General features: G+C 35.2%; 2 protein-coding genes across 3 annotated transcripts; both read right to left on the reverse strand.

Moving 5' to 3' along the window:
- Positions 1-3,045: 3,045 nt before the first annotated feature.
- Positions 3,046-4,106, reverse strand: LOC115698815 (uncharacterized). The gene has a single exon (XM_030626003.2). The coding sequence runs from the start codon at positions 3,617-3,619 to the stop codon at positions 3,113-3,115; it is 507 nt and encodes a 168-aa protein (XP_030481863.2). The 5' UTR covers positions 3,620-4,106; the 3' UTR covers positions 3,046-3,112.
- Positions 4,107-4,662: 556 nt separating this feature from the next.
- On the reverse strand, positions 4,663-10,324 carry LOC115699252 (proline-rich receptor-like protein kinase PERK9). Of its 2 annotated transcripts, XM_030626566.2 has the most exons (9): positions 9,987-10,324; positions 8,264-9,916; positions 7,378-7,803; positions 7,212-7,298; positions 6,606-6,676; positions 6,436-6,512; positions 6,161-6,308; positions 5,590-5,751; positions 4,663-5,483 (listed from the first exon to the last, which is right to left on the reverse strand). In XM_030626566.2, the coding sequence occupies exons 2-9, from the start codon at positions 9,381-9,383 to the stop codon at positions 5,280-5,282; spliced, it is 2,295 nt and encodes a 764-aa protein (XP_030482426.2). In that variant the 5' UTR covers positions 9,384-9,916; positions 9,987-10,324; the 3' UTR covers positions 4,663-5,279. The 2 variants fall into 2 exon arrangements, with proteins under 2 accessions (XP_030482426.2, XP_060958659.1); XM_061102676.1 differs by having other exon boundaries at positions 8,264-10,316.
- Positions 10,325-19,434: the final 9,110 nt, after the last annotated feature.

Raw genomic sequence — 19,434 nt, forward strand, 5'->3', positions numbered from 1 at the left:
GAAATAATTTTTGACTCTTTTAAGGACAATTCAGATTCACAACATTTGAGTTTATCTTCCAACTCATTAATGTTGTTACACAAAATTTTATTATCTTTAACCAGGGAGCGATTTTCGACTAGTTTCCAACCACTTACCAAACATTACCTTGTAGGATTCAATCATGGAATCCTCATCAATTTACGACTCATCGATTCGGATTCGGATTCTTCCTTGTTGTCATTGATCGGGATATTGTTCAAGCAAATGCTTTTTCCTTTTTCTGCAAATTTCTTGACAAAACACTTGTTAGGACAACTTTTCTTTTTCATCCTCACTACTCTCGAATCATCACTCCAAGTAACATTCAATCCCCTTTTTATTTTTCTTTAAGGTATTAGCACATTCGAGATTGAGTGTGACCAAAACCTTCACATTCTGCATTTAATACCTTTATTGTTAGATGGAAAAGGTTTAGAGGGAATGTTACCAGAAATGTTACCTTTTGGGTTCTTTGAAAAGAACTTTTTATTTCCACCAGATTTCAAGAATTTTTGGAAATTTTTTGCCAATAGAACCATTTCATCATTATTTTCATCATCAGAAACAATATTTTCAGAGGCATTAAAGGCAATACCTTTGCTTTTCTCATTCGAGAGATTTTGCTTACTCTTTTTCTTGATTTGTTGATTCAACTCAAAGGTTCTTAAAGATCCCATGAGTTCCTCAACCTTCATTTTGCCAAAATCTTTCGCCTCTTCCATTGCAAGCAATTTTGTATCAAACTCCGTGTCGGGAAGAACTCGAACAATTTTTCGAACCAAGACGATTCATCTAGTTTTTCTCCCAAGGCAAAAAACTCATTAGAAATATCGATAATCTTTCATAGAAATCATTTAAAGTTTCGGTATTCGACATTCTCGATTCATCAAATCTAGTTTGAAGCATGGTAAATCGTGATCTCTTTACATCGACGGTACCTTCAAATTGAATTTGAAGGATTTCCCATGCTTAACTTTGCGGATTCACAAGATGATATTAATTTAATAAAACCTTCACCAACACCATTAAAAATAGCATGTAAAGCCTTATTATTATAACCGAAGACAGTTTTTCATCTTCAGTGGTCCAACTGAGTTCAGATTTTACCTGAGTATTACCTTTTTCATCATTTTCAGTAGGTTGAGACCACCCTGTAAGAATAGCTCTCCATGCTTTCTCATCTTGCGATTTGATGAAAGCTCTCATCCCGACCTTCCAATAAGGATAATTCGACTCATTCGATAGGGAGGTCAGAGATGGAACTTCCTTCGCAAACAAAGACATCTCACACAAAACAAGTTAAACGGAAGAACCTCAAGATCTCACTAAGAATTTAGTGACTTGCTCTGATACCAATTGAAATTCCGTATTTTAATATTCCCAGTTTGATTATTTAATTAAATGATGAATTAAATGCGGAATAATAAAGCGAATGCGAAAACGATTTACGTAGTTACGAGAATGCAACTTCCGTAACTCGGAGAAACCCGGAAAAACAAACGGTGCATAAAAGTAAAAACACACAAGATTTTTGTACGTGGTTTCAACAATCCTTCCAGTTGTTACTAGTCCACGGGGCCACGCCCGGAGATAAGATTCATTAGATCGGTATCAAAAATACAAAGTAATTGACTTATGCATAAATAGACTCCTCTTATTGTATGCCGCAAGCTTGATGTATTCCACCTACTTAACCGAATCTTGATAAAACTCCAAGTGCTCGAACTCCCTTCGATCACCTTGAAGAGTGCTTGAATCCTCTAGATTCAAGGCTTAAAGGCTATCTCAGAAAGCCTATACAACCATCTCCCGAAGGTTGTGTGCTTGTATCCTCCCGATGAAGACTTCAAAAGCAATCTAAAAGCTTGTAAATACCCTTCTCCCGAAGGTGCACTGATGTTCTTCTTCGTTGTAGACTTGAATACAGACTCAAGACAATACAAACAACAAATAAACAGGAGTAAGAGTAGAACAACTCTTCTCTACAAATCAAAGACTCTCTTTTCTAAAGATATGAATGGAATTCAAAGATACAAGAGAGGTACCAAGAGAGGTACTAAACAAAGACACTCTTTCCTTAAGATATGAAAGCAATTCTAAGTGTGTGAAAGAGATACAAAACCTAGCAGCTATAGGATGTATTTATAATGAATATACATCTCATAGACAGCTTACATTCGGTCTGAACAAGACCTCAACCCTTAGAAACTTCACTAAAATAATTCTTCAATCGGTCCGGGAATTTCCGTTTCTGTACATACGAATCGTGGGCAAGTAACTACAACTTTCCTTTTATAGAAAAGGAAAGTCTAGCTCCGGTTTTCTCTTCAAGAAACCTGATCTTAGAAAATGGGAAACTCAACACAAGATCAGAATAAGAGCTGGTTAGATAAAAAACGAAATGGGTAACCAAACTTACCATTTTTACCTTTTTTCCAAAAATAGGAAAGCTAGACAACTTTCCTTTCAAGTTTGATTTACACAAATGTGGAAACCAAATCAATATATGCCAGCCGAAATATACATTAAATAATAAAATATTTTTGTCAATTAAATATGCCAAAAATAGAATTAACAAATTATATAATGGTTGTCAAAGAATCTTGGTTTTTACTTGGAGGGATTTTAGATTATATTACGGTGATGAGTTATAAATTACAGCAAAATATGATGACATGGCTGTTATAATCTTTGTTTTCTTTTGCTAATAATATATACGTGTAGTACATGTTTTGTCTTTCTTCATGGTTTTTAATAATATTATAACTGTCTTATTAATGATCAGTTTTAACAAAAGTAACTACAACAGTATTTAATTCAACATATACTTTTGGTTCTGAAAATGTTATCTTTTTTAAGGGATGGACTCAAAGTTATTCTGGTAAGTTTTTGGTTTAATTAAACTATAAATAAATATTTACCGAAACTGCCATATTCTAAAACTAGCTCTTATCCTTTTCTCAAAAAAAAAAAAAAAAAAAAAAAAAAAAAAAACTAGCTCTTATCCTTATTGTACTAACAGATGAAGAAGATGATTTAAATTAATCATCAAAGGAAGAATATATAACAGTAGAAACAAACAAATGTATAATCATGAACAATTTAAAGAACCAACCATTTCAATTAAGTGGTAATTTACAAATTCTTTCTTTTCCAAACATGTTGGGAATATTAATTCATCAGATTCTTCTTCCTTACACCAAAAGCTTCCAAAGCCAAACTCTCCCTTGTTAGACAACTCTTCCATTACCTTCTCAACTTCATTCATACAACCCCAACAATGATTATTATAAATTCCCTCAAAAGATAACATACTTTGATGATGATCAATAGTTTGGATCTTTATGGACTCTCCAATAATTCCCACAACTTCATTATTTTTGTACTTTCTCATTAGCTCTCTTCCAACCATGTTCATCAACACCTTCTCTTCTGATCTCTTTCTCTGTTGAAGCTTCTTTTTAGCGAAATTCCTCGTCTTTCGAATCAACTTGTAAGGCAGCTTGAGCAAAACAAAGATGATGATTTGCAAAACCAAGCATTGGCAGCAGCATGATATGACAACACAATCTCCAGCAAGTGTGTTAACATCTTCCATGGGTGGTTTTTTCCAAGATTGGTTTTTGAGGAAAAAGAGATCGAAGAGGAAAATATCAAGGTGTAATGAATAATTATAATAGCAACACAAGAGATGAAATTATAGTAAGCCATGTTGTTTGTGAAGGAATATGTTTCTTCTTGTTGTATAGAAAGTGTGTTAGGAAGGGTGTGAAGCAAAAACAGAATGAGTCATTTGTGCCTTCATATCAATTATTGTGTGATCTTAAATTTAAGTACTATATGGCGTCTAAGTAGAGGTTACCAATTATGATATATAATAGTACTAGTAAAGGAAGCAAAACCAATATGTTTAAAAAAAAAAAAAAGAAAAGGGAAGCAAAACCAAACCAAACCATTATATAATCGACAACTGTCCTATAATTTTTTTGATTATATATACTTGTTAATTTATTCTAGCTTGGGGTGTAAGGTATTGCAAATTCTGTTAAACATTTCTTTCTGAGTTTTTGTGGGGGATGAGTATTTTGGAAGTAACAGGTCTTTACTACTACTATTATTATTATTATTATTATTATTATTATTATTATTAATATTATTATTATTATTTAGACATTGGTAGACACAGTGTTCGTTGCTAATTAAAAAAAAAAAATTGGTGTATCATTTCCCAAACTAATTTTACTATTGCTTATTATCTAGTCTTTTTTTCCCAAACCACTGCAGTTATTATAATATTTCCAATATTTAGGGTCCATGTATTTTAGGAGGTCAAGATTTATAATATTATGGTTTTGATATTTTGCATCTTAATGTTTTACAATGTTACAAGATAAAAATTAATTAATGGCTAGCAATAGCATACGGTCAACCATATCTCAATCATTGTTAAATACATAAGAGGAAATTGGAACCAACTTAAGGGTTTTTAGATAAGGAGCAGGGCTACTAGATTTTCTCATTATTATTATTATGTCCCAGCAAAAGAATACTATTTTGACGTCAATTCACAAGTACAATTACAAGTGTGTGTGTATTAAATTAAGAATAGTAATGATTAATGAGGCAAGTGGAAGTGTCATATGGTGTAATAGAGAAGCTGAAACGCACATTCAATGGATAGAGTCCAAGTCAATCATAATAAACAAAGTAAATGTAGCCGTGTGGACCACTATATGTATAGGCTGAGTTGAGACGTTTTAAGTAGAAGCTACAAATTACTGGAATTATAAGGCACCTGCTCACTCTGATCTCACCTCAATTTCCCATTTCTTTTTTACACATTTCAGAAAAAATTGTATGGAGTGTGGACCCACATGCACACGACACCTGTCAAGATGAAAAACTCTCATGCAGTCACATTACATATTGTCTTCTTTTTTTTTTTCTCTCGAATATGAAGAGTGAAAAAAGAAAAGAGGGAAACAAATAAAAAAGAGAAGCATGGCATTGCTTCTTCTGTACAGATAATTATGTGCGGAAAAAAAAAAAAAACAAAATTCCAGTAATTACAGGACAAAAAATATGAGCTTCTCTTCTTTGTATGACACAACTACAAGAATGATGGCTGGGATTTCGGCCTCTACCTTTGATGTTCTGGTTACAGGCAGAATAGTTTGTGAGGGCTGGCTGAGCTGAGAGACATCTATGAAAGAAAAAAGAAAAAGAAAAAAACTGTGGACTAAAAAGTGAAAGTTTTCTCATGCCTCATTTACTCTGTTCTCTCTACTATTCATGCTGTTTTGGGTGAACAAATCTGTACTGTAATCTTGACTGCCAAATGCCATTCTCCGAAACCATCTTATTTCTTCAGACTGCTGCGTTGAGTTAAATGCCTCACTTTCTCCTACTCTCATTCCATTGGTTAGATCTGAAGCAGCTAAATTATCGAAAGCTCTAACAACCTGAGAAACAGAATCTATGATAAGTATCTTTATTTCATGAATGCCATCCCATGTATAAAAAGAATTCATTCCCTTCTCGAATTTCGGTGTTATCCATTTTGACTACCTGTCCCATTCGAGGTCTCTTGGCCGATGAATGTCGCACACAAGCAGCGGCAATCTCAATCATCTGTAACATTTCACTCTCAACATAGTTCCTCTCAAGCCTTGGATCCACCAGATGATCGACTTCCCCATTCTCAAGTGCATTACTTAACAATGGTCGAGCCTGAGAATTGAGATGCGTTTATGAGTATTTAGTCAGAAAAATTATCATTTCATATGATGAGCTATAGTTCTGGTGAAACAGCTCTATATAATGATAGAATATGTTCAATTTGTTTCCAAATAAAACAAAGATGACACTAAAACATCTTTTTTATTTTTAATTTTCCCCTAATAACATAAGAGGGTTTAAAACACTAACTATTCCTCAGTCGAGAAATTTTATTCTTCTACATACTGGGGAAATACCTGGTTTACAACACTAACTATTCTCAAATACCTGGTTTCACAAAACTTAACCTTCTGATGTTTATAATTAGTAGAACCAAAACTCAGCACAGATAATTTTTTTTTTAGAATAACTTATGCTTTAGTGGCAATAGGAAAGTTTATGCTGGGCTCAAGAAGTTTACCCATTCAACTAGACTCTCGTCACCCAAGGGTTGCGATGCATCCACAGGCTTCCGTCCGGTAATCAGCTCCAGAAGCACAACCCCAAAAGAGTATACATCAGATTTCTCAGTCAATTTTCCACTTGATGCATATTCAGGAGCCACATATCTGAAAATCAACCATAGAGTCAATATTGTTCTGGGTGTAATCTTTGAAACTTCAGAACTAAGTAGGTGTCTCAAAAGATTCATGTAAGTCCTAGTTGTTAGAGGATATGAGTAACTCGCCAACATACCCAAAGGTCCCCATAACACGTGTACTTATATGTGTATCTACGTCGAGAGCTAGTTTTGCTAGCCCAAAATCTGAAACCTGTAAAGTATAAGAAATAGCTCATGTGAAAATTGGGCTCCCTTAACTAAAGAAAGGGTTGAACTAAAATGTTTGAGAGAACATTGGGAATACCCGAGCTTCAAAATTGCTGTCTAAGAGAATGTTCGAAGACTTAATATCCCTGTGAATAATCCGAGGATGGCCTGGTATAATTGGAAAAGACAGAAAATAGTAATTAAATAAACTAATTGAAATAAAGAAATAAATAATAAACTCAGAGCATACTTCACTTAGTACAATTTGACAACTTAAAAAATATCAAATGATTCTAGGATCTTATTAAAATGAGCTTGGTTCTATTCTAGTAGAATTACACATGAAGAGAACTCTTATCAGTTTTCTTGTCTTGCTTATCTTTCGAAACAAGAGACAACAGTTGGCTTGGAACAATCCTCAAAGCTAGACAATAGAATTTGAAAAAAAAAAAGGACAAGTAAAAGTATAGTTATTTTCCAGTTAATCTATACAATGGAAGAATAATGTTTGAATTAAACAACCAAAGGAGTCTCTACCACTCATCTCTTCCTGGGACTTTTATGTAAAAGCAGGAAAAGAGAGACTAGAAAGAAGAGCTAAGTAACAGCATCTGCGGTATCACTTTCATGGATACAATATCAAGGTAAAATATCGTTCAATATGCAATGCAAGTGAAAATTACTTCAGAGTCTACAAACTTACAGTCTTCATGAAGATACGCAATTCCACGAGCTGCACCAGCAGCAACCCTCACTCGTACTGGCCACTCTAAAACAGGCCTATCTGGACCTAAAAAGACAAGCGAGAATTATGTTAAATTATCCATTTTCACAAACTTAATCCTCAAAAAATTCATTAGCAGCTTTACCATGAAGATGGTAATAAAGGGAATTATTGGGGACGTAGTCATAGACAAGTAGCCTGCGATTATCAGAAATACAGTAGCCCACTAGTGAAACCAGATGACGATGGTGAACACGACTAATGATTTCAACTTCCGCTTTGAATTCTCGTTCCCCCTGACCTCCACCAATCTTTAGTTGTTTAACTGCAACCTCTCGCCCATCTGGTAGGCATCCTTTGTACACGGAACCAAATCCACCTTCACCCAAAAGATTCTCATCTGAAAAGCCATTTGTGGCCTTAACTAGTTCTTCATATGTGAACAATGGCCTCGAATTTCCCAGCCCCCTCGAATTGCCTAGCCCAGCCTCTGATGCAGAGTCCACAAAATCACTGCTAGAACCACTACCTATAAGGGGTGCTGAAGACTGTGCCTTAAAGAAGGCTGACTCTGTACACATAAGTTACAAACCTAGCTTAGTTCTTTCAATGACAACTATTTTAAAAACACAATCAAGAAAAGAAGTATGTCAACAGTGGAAAGTTAATCTAGATCACCTGTCTACAGCTCGACATACCCTCTATATAGTTTATTATGAAAAGCTTGAAACTGAATTTCATCAATTACAGTCCAACCTATGGTAATTCACCAACATTTAGCCAACCATATTCAAGCTTCTAAATCACTTGCCAGAAGCATCAAATTACTGCTACTGTAGAATACTATGCCTCAGATATAATGATGGTAATAAATTATGGCAATTAGATAATGTGCGGCTAAAAGCTAAAGATGAGACACTCCAATTGGATCTCAACATGCTAAAAGTTACCACGAACAAGCAAAAGAAGTGTGGGAAGGTCAAGTGGTGGGCAAACATAGAATGCATACATTTCGTATCATGAAACTTTACCTGGTTTGGGGGAAGATCCTCTTGAGGATGGCATGATGTGACCACTAATTCCTGAAACCCTTCTCTTTTTCTTTCTTAAACACCAGATTGCCAATCCAATGAGGCTAAGCACAATCAAGCTAACCACTACAGCGATCGCAGCAGCACCTCCAGTACTAATCCCTCCATTGTCATTAGACTTTACTCTATCTGATGCACTAGGGCCGGAATTGTTTGAAGGACGATTATCTGATGGAGAAATTGGAACTTGAGAAGGTGGTGGAGGAGAGATAGATGAGGAGGGAGGAGGTGATGTCCCTGGAGGAGAATTCTCAGGAGGTGGTGTTTGATCAGAGCTAGGTGGGGCTGGAGTTAGCTGAGAAGGTGGGGGTGCATTCCTTGGAGGTACTGATGAAGGTGGAGAAGGTGGTTTTTCGGGGGAAACTGATGCCGGAGGAGGGGGTGCTTTTTCAGGGGAAACTGATGCTGGTGGTGGAGAACTTTTTGGAGGAACAGATTTTGATGGCGGTGGCGGTGGTGGAGATGAATTCTGGGGTGGCAAAGATGCTGGAGGTGAGGGTGAACTCTCAGGTGGCTTAGTTGATGATGGTGGAGGGGGTGAGGTTTTGGGTGGGTTTGCTGATGGTGGTGTAGGTGAAGTTTCAGGTGGTTTTGACGTTGATGGAGGAGGTGAATTCACTGGTGGGTTGGATGATGGTGGTGGAGGTGAACTATCAGGTGGAGGTGAGGTTACTGGTGGACTAGAGCTTGTGGGAGGTGGTGGAGGTGAACTTACTGGTGGATTTGAAGTTGGTGGTGGTGGTGAAGGTGAAGAACCAGAAGTTGAGGGAGGTGGGGCATTAGATGAAGGTGGTGGAGATGCTGCTTGTGGTGCCAATGGGAGTGGTTGTGATGGAGGTGTTAATTGTGTGGCTGGAGGAGGAGGGGACTGAGGTGGTGGAGAAGTAGCAGTAGAGTTTGAGGTATCTGGGGGATTTGCGTTGGGCTGAGAAAGTGGTGGAGATGTAAGAGGAGTTGGAGGAGGAGATGAAGAAATCTGAGGTGGTGGAGTTGAAGTGGTGCTAGGAGCCGGTGGCACGGCTGAAGGAGGTGAATTTTGAGAGGGAGATATGGCAGCCATGGATCCAAAATCAAAATAAAAAATGGATCACTCACTCACTCACTCACCACCATTTCACATCAAGCTTTCATTCAATTTCATTAAAACCTTCCTCCCTCATAATGTCAATACAAAAACCAAAACTTTGGGCAAATCCCAATGTCAAGTTTGCAATTTTATGCAAAACCCAGATTCTAATATCTCAAAATGTGAAAATTCAATCCATCAAACTTAAACAAAGAAAAGGAAAAAGGAAAAACTTAACTGGGCCAGAAAAAGTACTCTTTTGGGAGAAAACTCAAAGAAGGGTTTCCTTAGAAGGAAATACTCAAATCACTGTAACAACTTTTGAACATAACTAACTTCTTTCACTATTAGCTCGTTTTGAGCTGATCACGGCATCATTCCAACAGCCAAATCCGGATCACCATAACCGTTTTCAAGCAAAACCCAGATCAAGAAACTCAAAAGTAAAAACATAAATCTAAATTTTTTCCATCAATCATCTGGCTCTGAACAGTCCAAATCTTCAGTGTCCAAATGTGGCAAACACCCTTGTAAAAAAAAATGGTAAGAAAAGCAAAGCAGAGACCCCAAATGGAAGAATTCCCATAAATCTCTTACCTTGTTCTCCAAAGTCGTTTACTTGTTCAAAGATTAAGCCTTTCCCAATTTGCAGCCAATATTGATTCTTGAAACATCTCAATGAGATCATAGGAGAAAGCTCCACAGAGGTATACACGGCTTTGTGGGGTCCCAAATCCAAGGGACTGAGACAAAACGAAAGCGACCCTAAAGAATAATTACAAATCTTTTCCACATTTTAGAATAGCTCAACCAAAAAAAAGTCTTCATAATCACAAAGTTCCAAAATTTAATCATACAAAATCATCATATTATATAACTTAGGCATTTTGTAACTTCAGTTGATGATGATGAGTAACTGAAAATGCTATGATTTCTCTCACCAAATTTATTTATTGGGGTCGTCTTAATGTTTTATCATTTATGGATCAGTACAAATGATATTAATTATATAATAAAGTCTCTTTCGCATATTTTTATTTTTAATAAAAGATATTTTTTCTTTTATGAAAAGGTTTTAAAATAATAACAATAAAAATATAGCTACTACTAGCTCCAAAGGCTGATTTTGTCTTTTAAAGACCAAATTGATACTATAATAAACAAGAATGATCGACGGAGGTTGTCTCTTTTTTTTGGAGACCCGAGTTGAGTTTTGACTTTTTGTTATTTATTGTACAAAATTCGACCAAGTTTTATTTTAAAATCTGATTAAGAGATGTTTGAGCTGTATAATTAAATATATTCCTCGGTTAAAACAATGACATGCAAATATTATTATAAGCCCTGTAATCAGAAAACTCATCCTTATATTCCTATCATGTGTTCATTTATTTATATATAAATATTAAAGTAAATTGGACTGGATTGCAGAGAATTTTAGATGAGCATCTTTGTTCACAGATTTTGGTATGAGGTTTGAGTTTCATTCATGTCTATTATTTTTAAACTCGCTTTTGATAGTATATGATTAAGAGTAACCAACTTCTAACAAATATGAATAATATGTGTACTAAAGAAATTTCCAATCATACTTACATGAATTAATAATAATATATCTAAATACATACTAACATGAGTTTATTTTTCACTCTACTAAATTTGCAAGGAAGTGAATTTTGGTGGAAAAAACAAAATGGAAAGAGACAAGACAAGAGGTGGGGTCCTATTTAAATATTTTTAAAATAAATTAATAATTTGTTTTGATGCACGTGAAGCTCCATACATAACAACTGGTTGCTGAGGTAGATTAAAAAACTTCATAACAATAGATCCTTGTAGATCAATTCTTCATTTTTTTAATTAGTAAATTATCTTTTCACTAATACTACTACATTTGTTCTTAATTATCTTGTGGTTTATTTTATTTATTTTTTATATAACTAAATTTATATTTAGTTTGATAAAATGAATAGATGCCAAAAAGAATGAGTTTATTAATAGGGTGTCGGTGGAAAGAAAAGAGTAAAAGTATATATAACCAAATAAAATGGAGTCCACCACGTTTACTTTCTTTCACTGCCAAGATAAGCAAAATGATAATATGGTCCACTTTCTCACTCACCAATCACCTCTCTCTACGCTACACTCTTCCATTAATATTATTTTTTTCTTACACTTTTATCTAGAATTTATTGCTATAATTATAGATTATTGTTATTGGAACATTATAAAGACATTTATTTACTTTAGAAAAATTTAATATAATTTATTGCATCAAAACTAAATTAAAGTTTAAATATTAAATTACATGAGTTTCTTCATCTTTCTTTATACTATGCGTAATTTATCATTTTAAAATATATTTTCAGTATAGTAAATGATTTATAATATTTTAAAAATTAGTAAGATACAAAATATAGTAATAATATAGATCATCATACACAATTTAATTAAATTATAATTTCACCAAATGACAAAAGTATAATACTCCCATTGATGAAGATATGATATGCTTTAATTTTACTATAGTTGCTCTCTATTGTTATTATCAAAGTCTATTATTATTATTATTATTATTATTATTATTATTATTATTATTATTGCCTCATATATTTAGATAATATGGACCATTAGATTCATACTATTTGATTTTTAAGGGGAATGAAATTGTAATCTTTGTTCCTTGGGTTAATATTTTAGGGTAGGTGGAATTTTTCTTTTCTTTTTTTTTTTTCAACCACCTTTTTATATATTTATTATTACTAAATATATTATTTTAACTAATTAACATAAATGTCTTCATTAAATATTTTCCTTTAATAAGCATTAAAAAATCCAGCATATAATTTATCTATTAATCAATTTGTAAATTGTTTAAAACAATCCATTTACCTAGCTACCTAATTTTACAAACATAAAAACTGAATATTCTTTTTCTTTTACTAACATTTTTATTTTCTAAAAAAAAAAAATACTATTTATGATCATATTTATTTATCTTTTGAGTCAAAATAATATTTATAATTTTTAAATATTAAAGTAGTTTATACAATACACCTTCTAACAACATTTATTTATTTAAGCATTGATGAGATATTTTTAGTTTATTATTATTATTTTTAAAATATATATTGTTGATCTCAAAATTTATTAAGAATTTTAAGGTAACAATGAAAAAAAGAAGTTAAGACACACAAGGGGGATTCTCAATACATATACAAAACTTCTCTAGACTCTTCGTTCATCTTGCTCCCCCTCTCTCTCTCTCTCTCTCTCTCTCTCTCTCTCTCTCTCTCTCTCTCTCTCTCTCTCTCTCTCTCTCTCTCTCTCTCTCTCTCTCTCTCTCTCTCTCTCTCTCTGAAAAACCGTGTTTTTGCAAATGTCAGTTGTATATAAGAAAATATAAAAACTGTACGCGTTTGCAGCAGCAGAAAGTAATTCTGCTACACAAAACGAACAGTGCGAATATAAAATATTTGCGAAAAATAAATAACTTGACACAAGAGATTTATACGTGGTATCGTTGTTCTCCCGAACACTCCTAGTCCACGGGGCCACGCCAGAGAATGAAATCAATTAATAAAGTATCAAAATTACAAAGACAATTGACTTAAACAAGTTTAGACTCCTAAAGTATTGCCGCAATCCTTTGTAATCCACTTTATGAATTCCGACTTCGAAACACCTTCAAGCCCGAACTCCCTTCGTCTTTGAAGTGTGAGTGCTTACTTCCTCCCGAAGTAAGGCTTCAACAAGTCTTCTCCCGAAGACCAAGTGCTTACTTCCTCCCGAAGTAAGGCTTCAACAAGTCTTCTCCCGAAGACCAAGTGCTTACTTCCTCCCGAAGTAAGGCTTTATCAAGTCTTCTCCCGAAGACCAATCTCTTGTTCAGTCAAGTAGTTCTTCACAACCTCTAGGATAGAGTAAGAACAGAAATAGAACAACTAGAACCTAGATGAACAACTAGGCTCTCACAAAACAAAGAAAGACTTTCTTCTCTCAAAAGATAAATGTAGAAAATGAATAATGGAAGAGGTAATTCGAATGGTTGCTCTCTAGGCTCTATTTATAGATCATAGAAACCAAAGAGGCAACCACAAGTTCGAATTAGCAGCTGTACAAAAACTTTCCAAAAGAAACACGATCTGCTACATCAGATTCGGATGCTGACGCAGCAGATCTAACCAGAAACGGGAAACTTACTAAAATCGGGTCTGATCTTCTATCAATGCTTGATTCCTGCCAAAAACAGATTAGATATTCTGATTGTATCAAGATACAATCGAAATCAATAAGGAAAAGGCAATAAACAAAGTTTCCCTAAAAAAGACAACCTTCCAAAAGAGAATTCCTTCTCTTTTGAGAAGTTTTCATCAACAAAGGAAAGTTAAGCTGAAAGTGCAACTTTCCAAACAAGGAAAAGGGCAACTACAATCCGAATTTATAAGGTAAGAAATCGAATATGAATGTACAACAATCTTACCATAAATGGAAAAATTATTTTGTCAACTAACTTGCCAAAAAAGGACTTTACAATCTCCCCCTTTGGCACTTTAGATGAACAAAATAATTTTTAACACAAAATACCTGCAAGTTAAAGTTAGCAAGACAAATAACTACTCCCCCTGAGTAACACAATCGAAAACCAACAATAACCAAAGAAACATCCTAACTTTTAAACCAAATAGTTCACAAGTACTCAACACAACTCCCCTTGGAAAAAAGGTCTAGAGTTGATAAAAACAAATTGAATGCTCAATAAAATGCACATTAATTAAAAAATATTTTGACAACTAAATTGCCAAAAAAAGGACCTAACAATCTCCCCCTTTGGCACTTTAGATAATCAAAATATTATTAATTAACAAACACCTACAAAACAAAGTTAGCAAAATAAACATAAAAACTCCCCCTGAGAAGCACAACATTAAACCAAAATAAACAGCTAACTTTGACCAAAGATGAACACAAACACAAACCTCAACTCCCCCTAGACAGTTGAGTATACAATTACTCCCCCTTTTTGTTTATCTATAAGGGCCAAAGACAAAAAGAAATGAAAATATAGAAGTATGTCCAACAAAAACAAAAAGAAAGAAAACTTATGCCCCATAAAGCTTGATCAATGAGGACAACTGCTTGGACATCTCTTGCTGAACCTCCTCCATGGCAGCAAGACGATTGGAGCAGCAAGAAGAGCATTTGAGGGGGCTTGTTTAGATTCCACCATTTTCCTTTTTGGGATGCCCTAGGTTCTTTGTTCTCACCATTTTGATCTAAAAGAGACAATGAACAGCAAACAAGCAAGAGAGACAAAGAAATAGAATCGGGTAGGTGGTGAGAGTGAATGACAAAAATTGGTTGAAATAAACATGGGAGAGTTTAGCAAAAAGGAAACCAATTTCAACATATTTGAGAAACCACCAGCCCACGATTACAAAAGGAAATTGCCCACTCCTTGCAACTTCTTTCCCTTTTTTTTTTTAAAAAAAAATAAAAATAAAAGGAAACTAGAATTACCAACAATATTTCCAAAAATAAGTCAATGTTTCAAGATTAAAGACACATTACCATATAAAAGATCAATCTTTAAATGGAAACATATCAAAAATAAATCAAAGAAGAATGAATGTTGATACTTACCATTTAGGCACAAGGTTTCCTTAACCCATGAAGCAAGTCACACGCCTCCCTCTTTTTTTTTTTATTATTATTTAAATTAAACTCGAAAATAAAATGCAATGTGTACAATAAATATATGTGATTCGAATCAAGCAAAGAAATCAAATATCATTGACAATTGACAAAATAAAATACATGTTATGCTTTTAAAGAAAATAACTAATCAGTATCTCAGGGACAAATCATACTTAATTGATGTTGAGGAAAAAGATATGCATGTTACTAAAAATTGTGAACCAGGATTATCAATTTAATTTTAATAGAGGAGACTTACAAATTTGAACACACTTGTCAGACATAAGTGTGTGCAGTGAAAATAGGATCATTGTCCTTGGCAAGATTTTTCATTTTCGCCTTTTTCAATTTGATCCCGCAACTGGATGCTTTCACACCATACTGAAGGTAGCCCTTTTCTATGGTAGTGCATCCTCATCATAGTTGCTAATTACAATGTTCCAGCTTACTCAACAGATGGCTTTCACACCCCAGTTGTAATATCCCAGAAAATAAATAATATTTAAATGGACATATTTTATTAAATATGTAATTACTTGGAAAATGAAGTAGGATTATGATCTTACTTAGATGAATTTTTGAGAAATTATTTAAGTAAATATGTTATTTTGGGCCCGGTAATTGTGGAAATTTAGCTATGTGGTTAGCAATGTCACGACATTAAATGAAAGAATTATTTTGAGAATATCCCGGATTAAGTTAGAATTTTATTAGAATGTCGGAATGGGGAGTTAGTAAAATTACCAAAATGCCCCTAGGGTTTTCTTTTAAAAAAAAAAAAAAAGTGTGAGAGGGGTAAATTAGGAATTCAAGAAAATATTTTTTTGACTTTCCCTCTTTTCTTTGCTGCTGCCCATTTTTATTTAAAAGGAAAGAAATTTTTAAAAAAAAAAAGAAAAGAAAGAAAAGAAAAGTTTTTTTTAAAAGAAAGAAGGAGTTTCCTTCCAAGAGAAGCAATCTCTTTTTCTCCACCTTCTTCTCCTTTTTCCTTCGAGCAGCTGAACCAACCTCAAGAGGGATTGGTCTGCTTCAGCCAATACCAATTTTCAGAGTTAAACTCCATCTCCAAGTTGACCTTGCACCCTAGGTAAGTTCACCCTTCTAGTCTTGGTGTTTTCTTAAGTTTTCAAGCTAGGTTTTGTTAGTTTTTTGAAAATTTTCAAAGCTGTAGGTTTAGTGAGGGTGTAGGTTTGTTATCCAAGTTAAATATGGTTTGTTAATGCATGTTTGGATTGAATTCATGGCTGTTGGGATTGATTGGAGAGTGAGGAAGCTAAAAGAAACTTGATTTCTTCACTTGAGTATGTGATTTCAAGCTAGAGATTGAACCATTGTGTTTTGCAGCTTAGGTTATGTCATATGTATGTTAATAAACCGTTCGGAAAGTTTGGATAGGTTTGGAAGGGTTTTGGATCGATTTTTGGTGAAAAGGAACTATTGTTCCCTGGTGCGAGAACCGGTCGACCAGGATGGGTTCGGGTATACCGAACCGGCCGACCGGTTGTCATAGGGGAGAATTTCTTCGGGTTTGTTTTATGTTCAGCTTTTGACCCTAGGAGTTATGTACTATCTCGTTTTAAATTAAATATGGGATGCTTGACCTAAATTAGGGTTGTTGGGAGTTAGGTTACGTTTGATTTCTAAATTAGGGTTTTAAATCCGAATATTATGTTAAGGTATTTATTGTGTTTCTCAATTGTCGTGACATAGGACCGGGATTGCCTAGCTTGTTTTTCCACCTGTGTCGGCCATATTCTTGACTTCTGAATTAAGGTAAGAAAAGTGGTAAGCACCGTATGTGGTTAAAAATCAATGAATGAATGGAGGTGATTTTGATTATTAACATGATGTTGATTAAGCTTATTAAGCCTAGGTTATTACCTAGGGTTGGAAACGGTTATTACCGTTATGAGTAATTACTCTTGAGACCGCGGTTAGGTCTCTTACTTATCGTTTGCGTTATCGGGCCACGATAGTGACATATTCGACTCGTATGTAACGAGTGGTAAAAGTGGTACTTTATTAAGTACCGGTGAATGTATGATGTTTAAGGAAATGCTTATTATTATCGAATAGTGAGTAAACATAATGGCATGAGAATAAGTTGTTAATCTTTTTCTTTCAATTATTGTTTTTGTTACTTTCTTGCTGAGTCTTTGTGACTCACTGGTGCTTTATGGTGCAGGTAAAGGAAAAGCTAAAGTTGAACAACCATGAGTTATGGTCACAAAGAAGAATGTACATACCGGCCACAGGCAGCATTTACAGGATGCTCTATTTTGATTGTATTTTGGAAAATATAAAGTTTATGTTGTAAAATACTTTGAAACCAGTTTGTAAATATTTTGCAAACAGGGGGACCCCATAAATCATGTTACTTATCTTTTGTTAAACAGTTTAAAGGATGAGTTTTTAACTATCAAAATTTTAATTACCCACACTTTTAGTATAATTACATCTTATATAATTATTGGTATTTTAAATAAAGTGCACACACGTGGCGTCCCTGTTGGACAGGGCGTTACAACATGGTATCAGAGCGCCAAGGTTTTTAGATCCCGAAGGCGGTTTGATATGTACATTGGCTGCAAGGACCTGATTGACTCATGGTTTAGTAAGTTTTAAGTTAAAAGATAGCTTGTTAATTTTCTGATTATCTGGTTATTTGAATTATGTCGATATCAGAATGTTGTGGGAAGGATTATAATATATGGAAATACTTATCAGTATTGTTATTACTTGGAATGTGATCGCAGGTGTATAGTTATGCACCCTAGGCGGACTGGTAGGGGTGCCCGCGAGCTAGCTGGGCTCGGGGCTGCTGGTGAGGGTGAGAACCCTTTACCACCACCTAATTGGGAACAGTTATATGCTGCTATGCAAGAAACTATTCGGCAGCAGGGTGAACAAATCAGAGAATTGAGAGAGCAGCGAGCTCAGCCTGCTCTAAATCTGAATCCTGATCCTCCTAAGCACCTCCAGTAGTGCCACGGATGCAGGAAATCGTTTGGAACCATTATATGAACGGTTCGGAAGCGTAACCCGCCGGTGTTTGAGGGTGGTGCCGATCCACTTAAAGCGAGCAATGGATGAGTATGATAACATCCATTTTTGATTTTATGCGAGTTGAAGATAATGACCGGGTCAGGTGTGCTACCTATATGTTACGAGATGATGCCCGTATTTGGTGGGAGATTGTATCTCAGGGCCATGATCTGAATAATATGACCTGGGAAACTTTTCGGGCCTTATTTTTTGAAAAGTATTATAATGAGTCTATTAAGGCAGCAAAGGCAGAAGAGTTTATACGGTTAACTCAGGGTAGTATGACTGTGACAGAGTATGCTACTAAGTTCGATCGACTGGCAAAGTTTGCCTCAGATGAGGTGGCTACTGAAGCCGCTAGAAAAGCCAAGTTTATTCGGGCTGGATGAACACATCGCCCGGGATGTGATTGTTGCTTCTAAACAACCGGGGGTTGCCCGAACTTATGCTCAGATAGTTGAGTTGGCTTTAGTTTCTGAGGGTGCAGAGGCTCAGATACGAAAGAAAAATATTGCCAGAAGAGATTCATGGAAACAATCAGCAGGTGCTGGTTCGGGTAGGGTACCGATCTTGGTGACCGCAGAAAAGACCTAGTGAAACATCAGCAGCAGGCCCAAACAAAAGATTCCAGGGTAACCAAGGTTTTCGTCGTAGTGGGAATGAAAACTGGCGGACTTTTCCTGAAGGTCCGAGGTGTAAAAGGCATCACCTGGGCGAGTGTCGGCTAGGGCCCGTTTCCACCGTGGAATGGTGGGTCATATGAAGAGAAATTGTCCACAATTGCTACGGTTAGAGCAAAAGAAGGATGATACACCCGCTCCTGCTCGAGTATTTGCCCTGACTCAAGCTGAGGCTGATGCTGGTCCTTCTACTGTGACAGGTCAGCTTTCTGTTGCTGGTACTTTATTGACTGTATTAATTGATTCTGGTGCGACGCATTCTTATATTTCAAGTAGAATAATTGAGCGGTCGAATAAACCTAGTGATGTGCTTTCTAGAGGTTTTGGAACCTTGTTGCCTGCGGGGGAGTTGGTTATCTCCGGCAGTGGGTTCGATCCCTTCCGGTGTTTGTGGAAGGAAGAGAGTTATCGATTGATCCGATAGAATTAAATCTGGAGGATTTTGATGTTATTTTGGGAATGGATTGGCTTGCTAAATACAACGCTACCATTGATTGTAAAAGAAAGATGGTAACTTTTCACTCGAGGGCGAGGACCCTTTTGTATTTGTGGGTAAGATGCAAGGATCTCGGATTCCCTTAATTTCAGCCCTTAAGGCAAGGGATTTGTTGTGTGAAGGGTGC

This window comes from Cannabis sativa, chromosome 8 (assembly GCF_029168945.1).
Source record: "Cannabis sativa cultivar Pink pepper isolate KNU-18-1 chromosome 8, ASM2916894v1, whole genome shotgun sequence".
NCBI lineage: Eukaryota > Viridiplantae > Streptophyta > Magnoliopsida > Rosales > Cannabaceae > Cannabis > Cannabis sativa.

Excerpts from the sequence above, each read along its gene's own strand:
- LOC115698815 (XM_030626003.2), bottom strand. The coding sequence starts at position 3,619 with ATGGAAGATGTTAACACACTTGCTGGAGATTGTGTTGTCATATCATGC.
- LOC115699252 (XM_030626566.2), bottom strand. The coding sequence starts at position 9,383 with ATGGCTGCCATATCTCCCTCTCAAAATTCACCTCCTTCAGCCGTGCCA. Across the intron at positions 7,299-7,377 it reads CCTTTATTACCATCTTCATG|GTCCAGATAGGCCTGTTTTA; the intron begins GTAAAGCTGCTA and ends TTGTCTTTTTAG. Across the intron at positions 5,752-6,160 it reads ACGAGAGTCTAGTTGAATGG|GCTCGACCATTGTTAAGTAA; the intron begins GTAAACTTCTTG and ends CTCAATTCTCAG.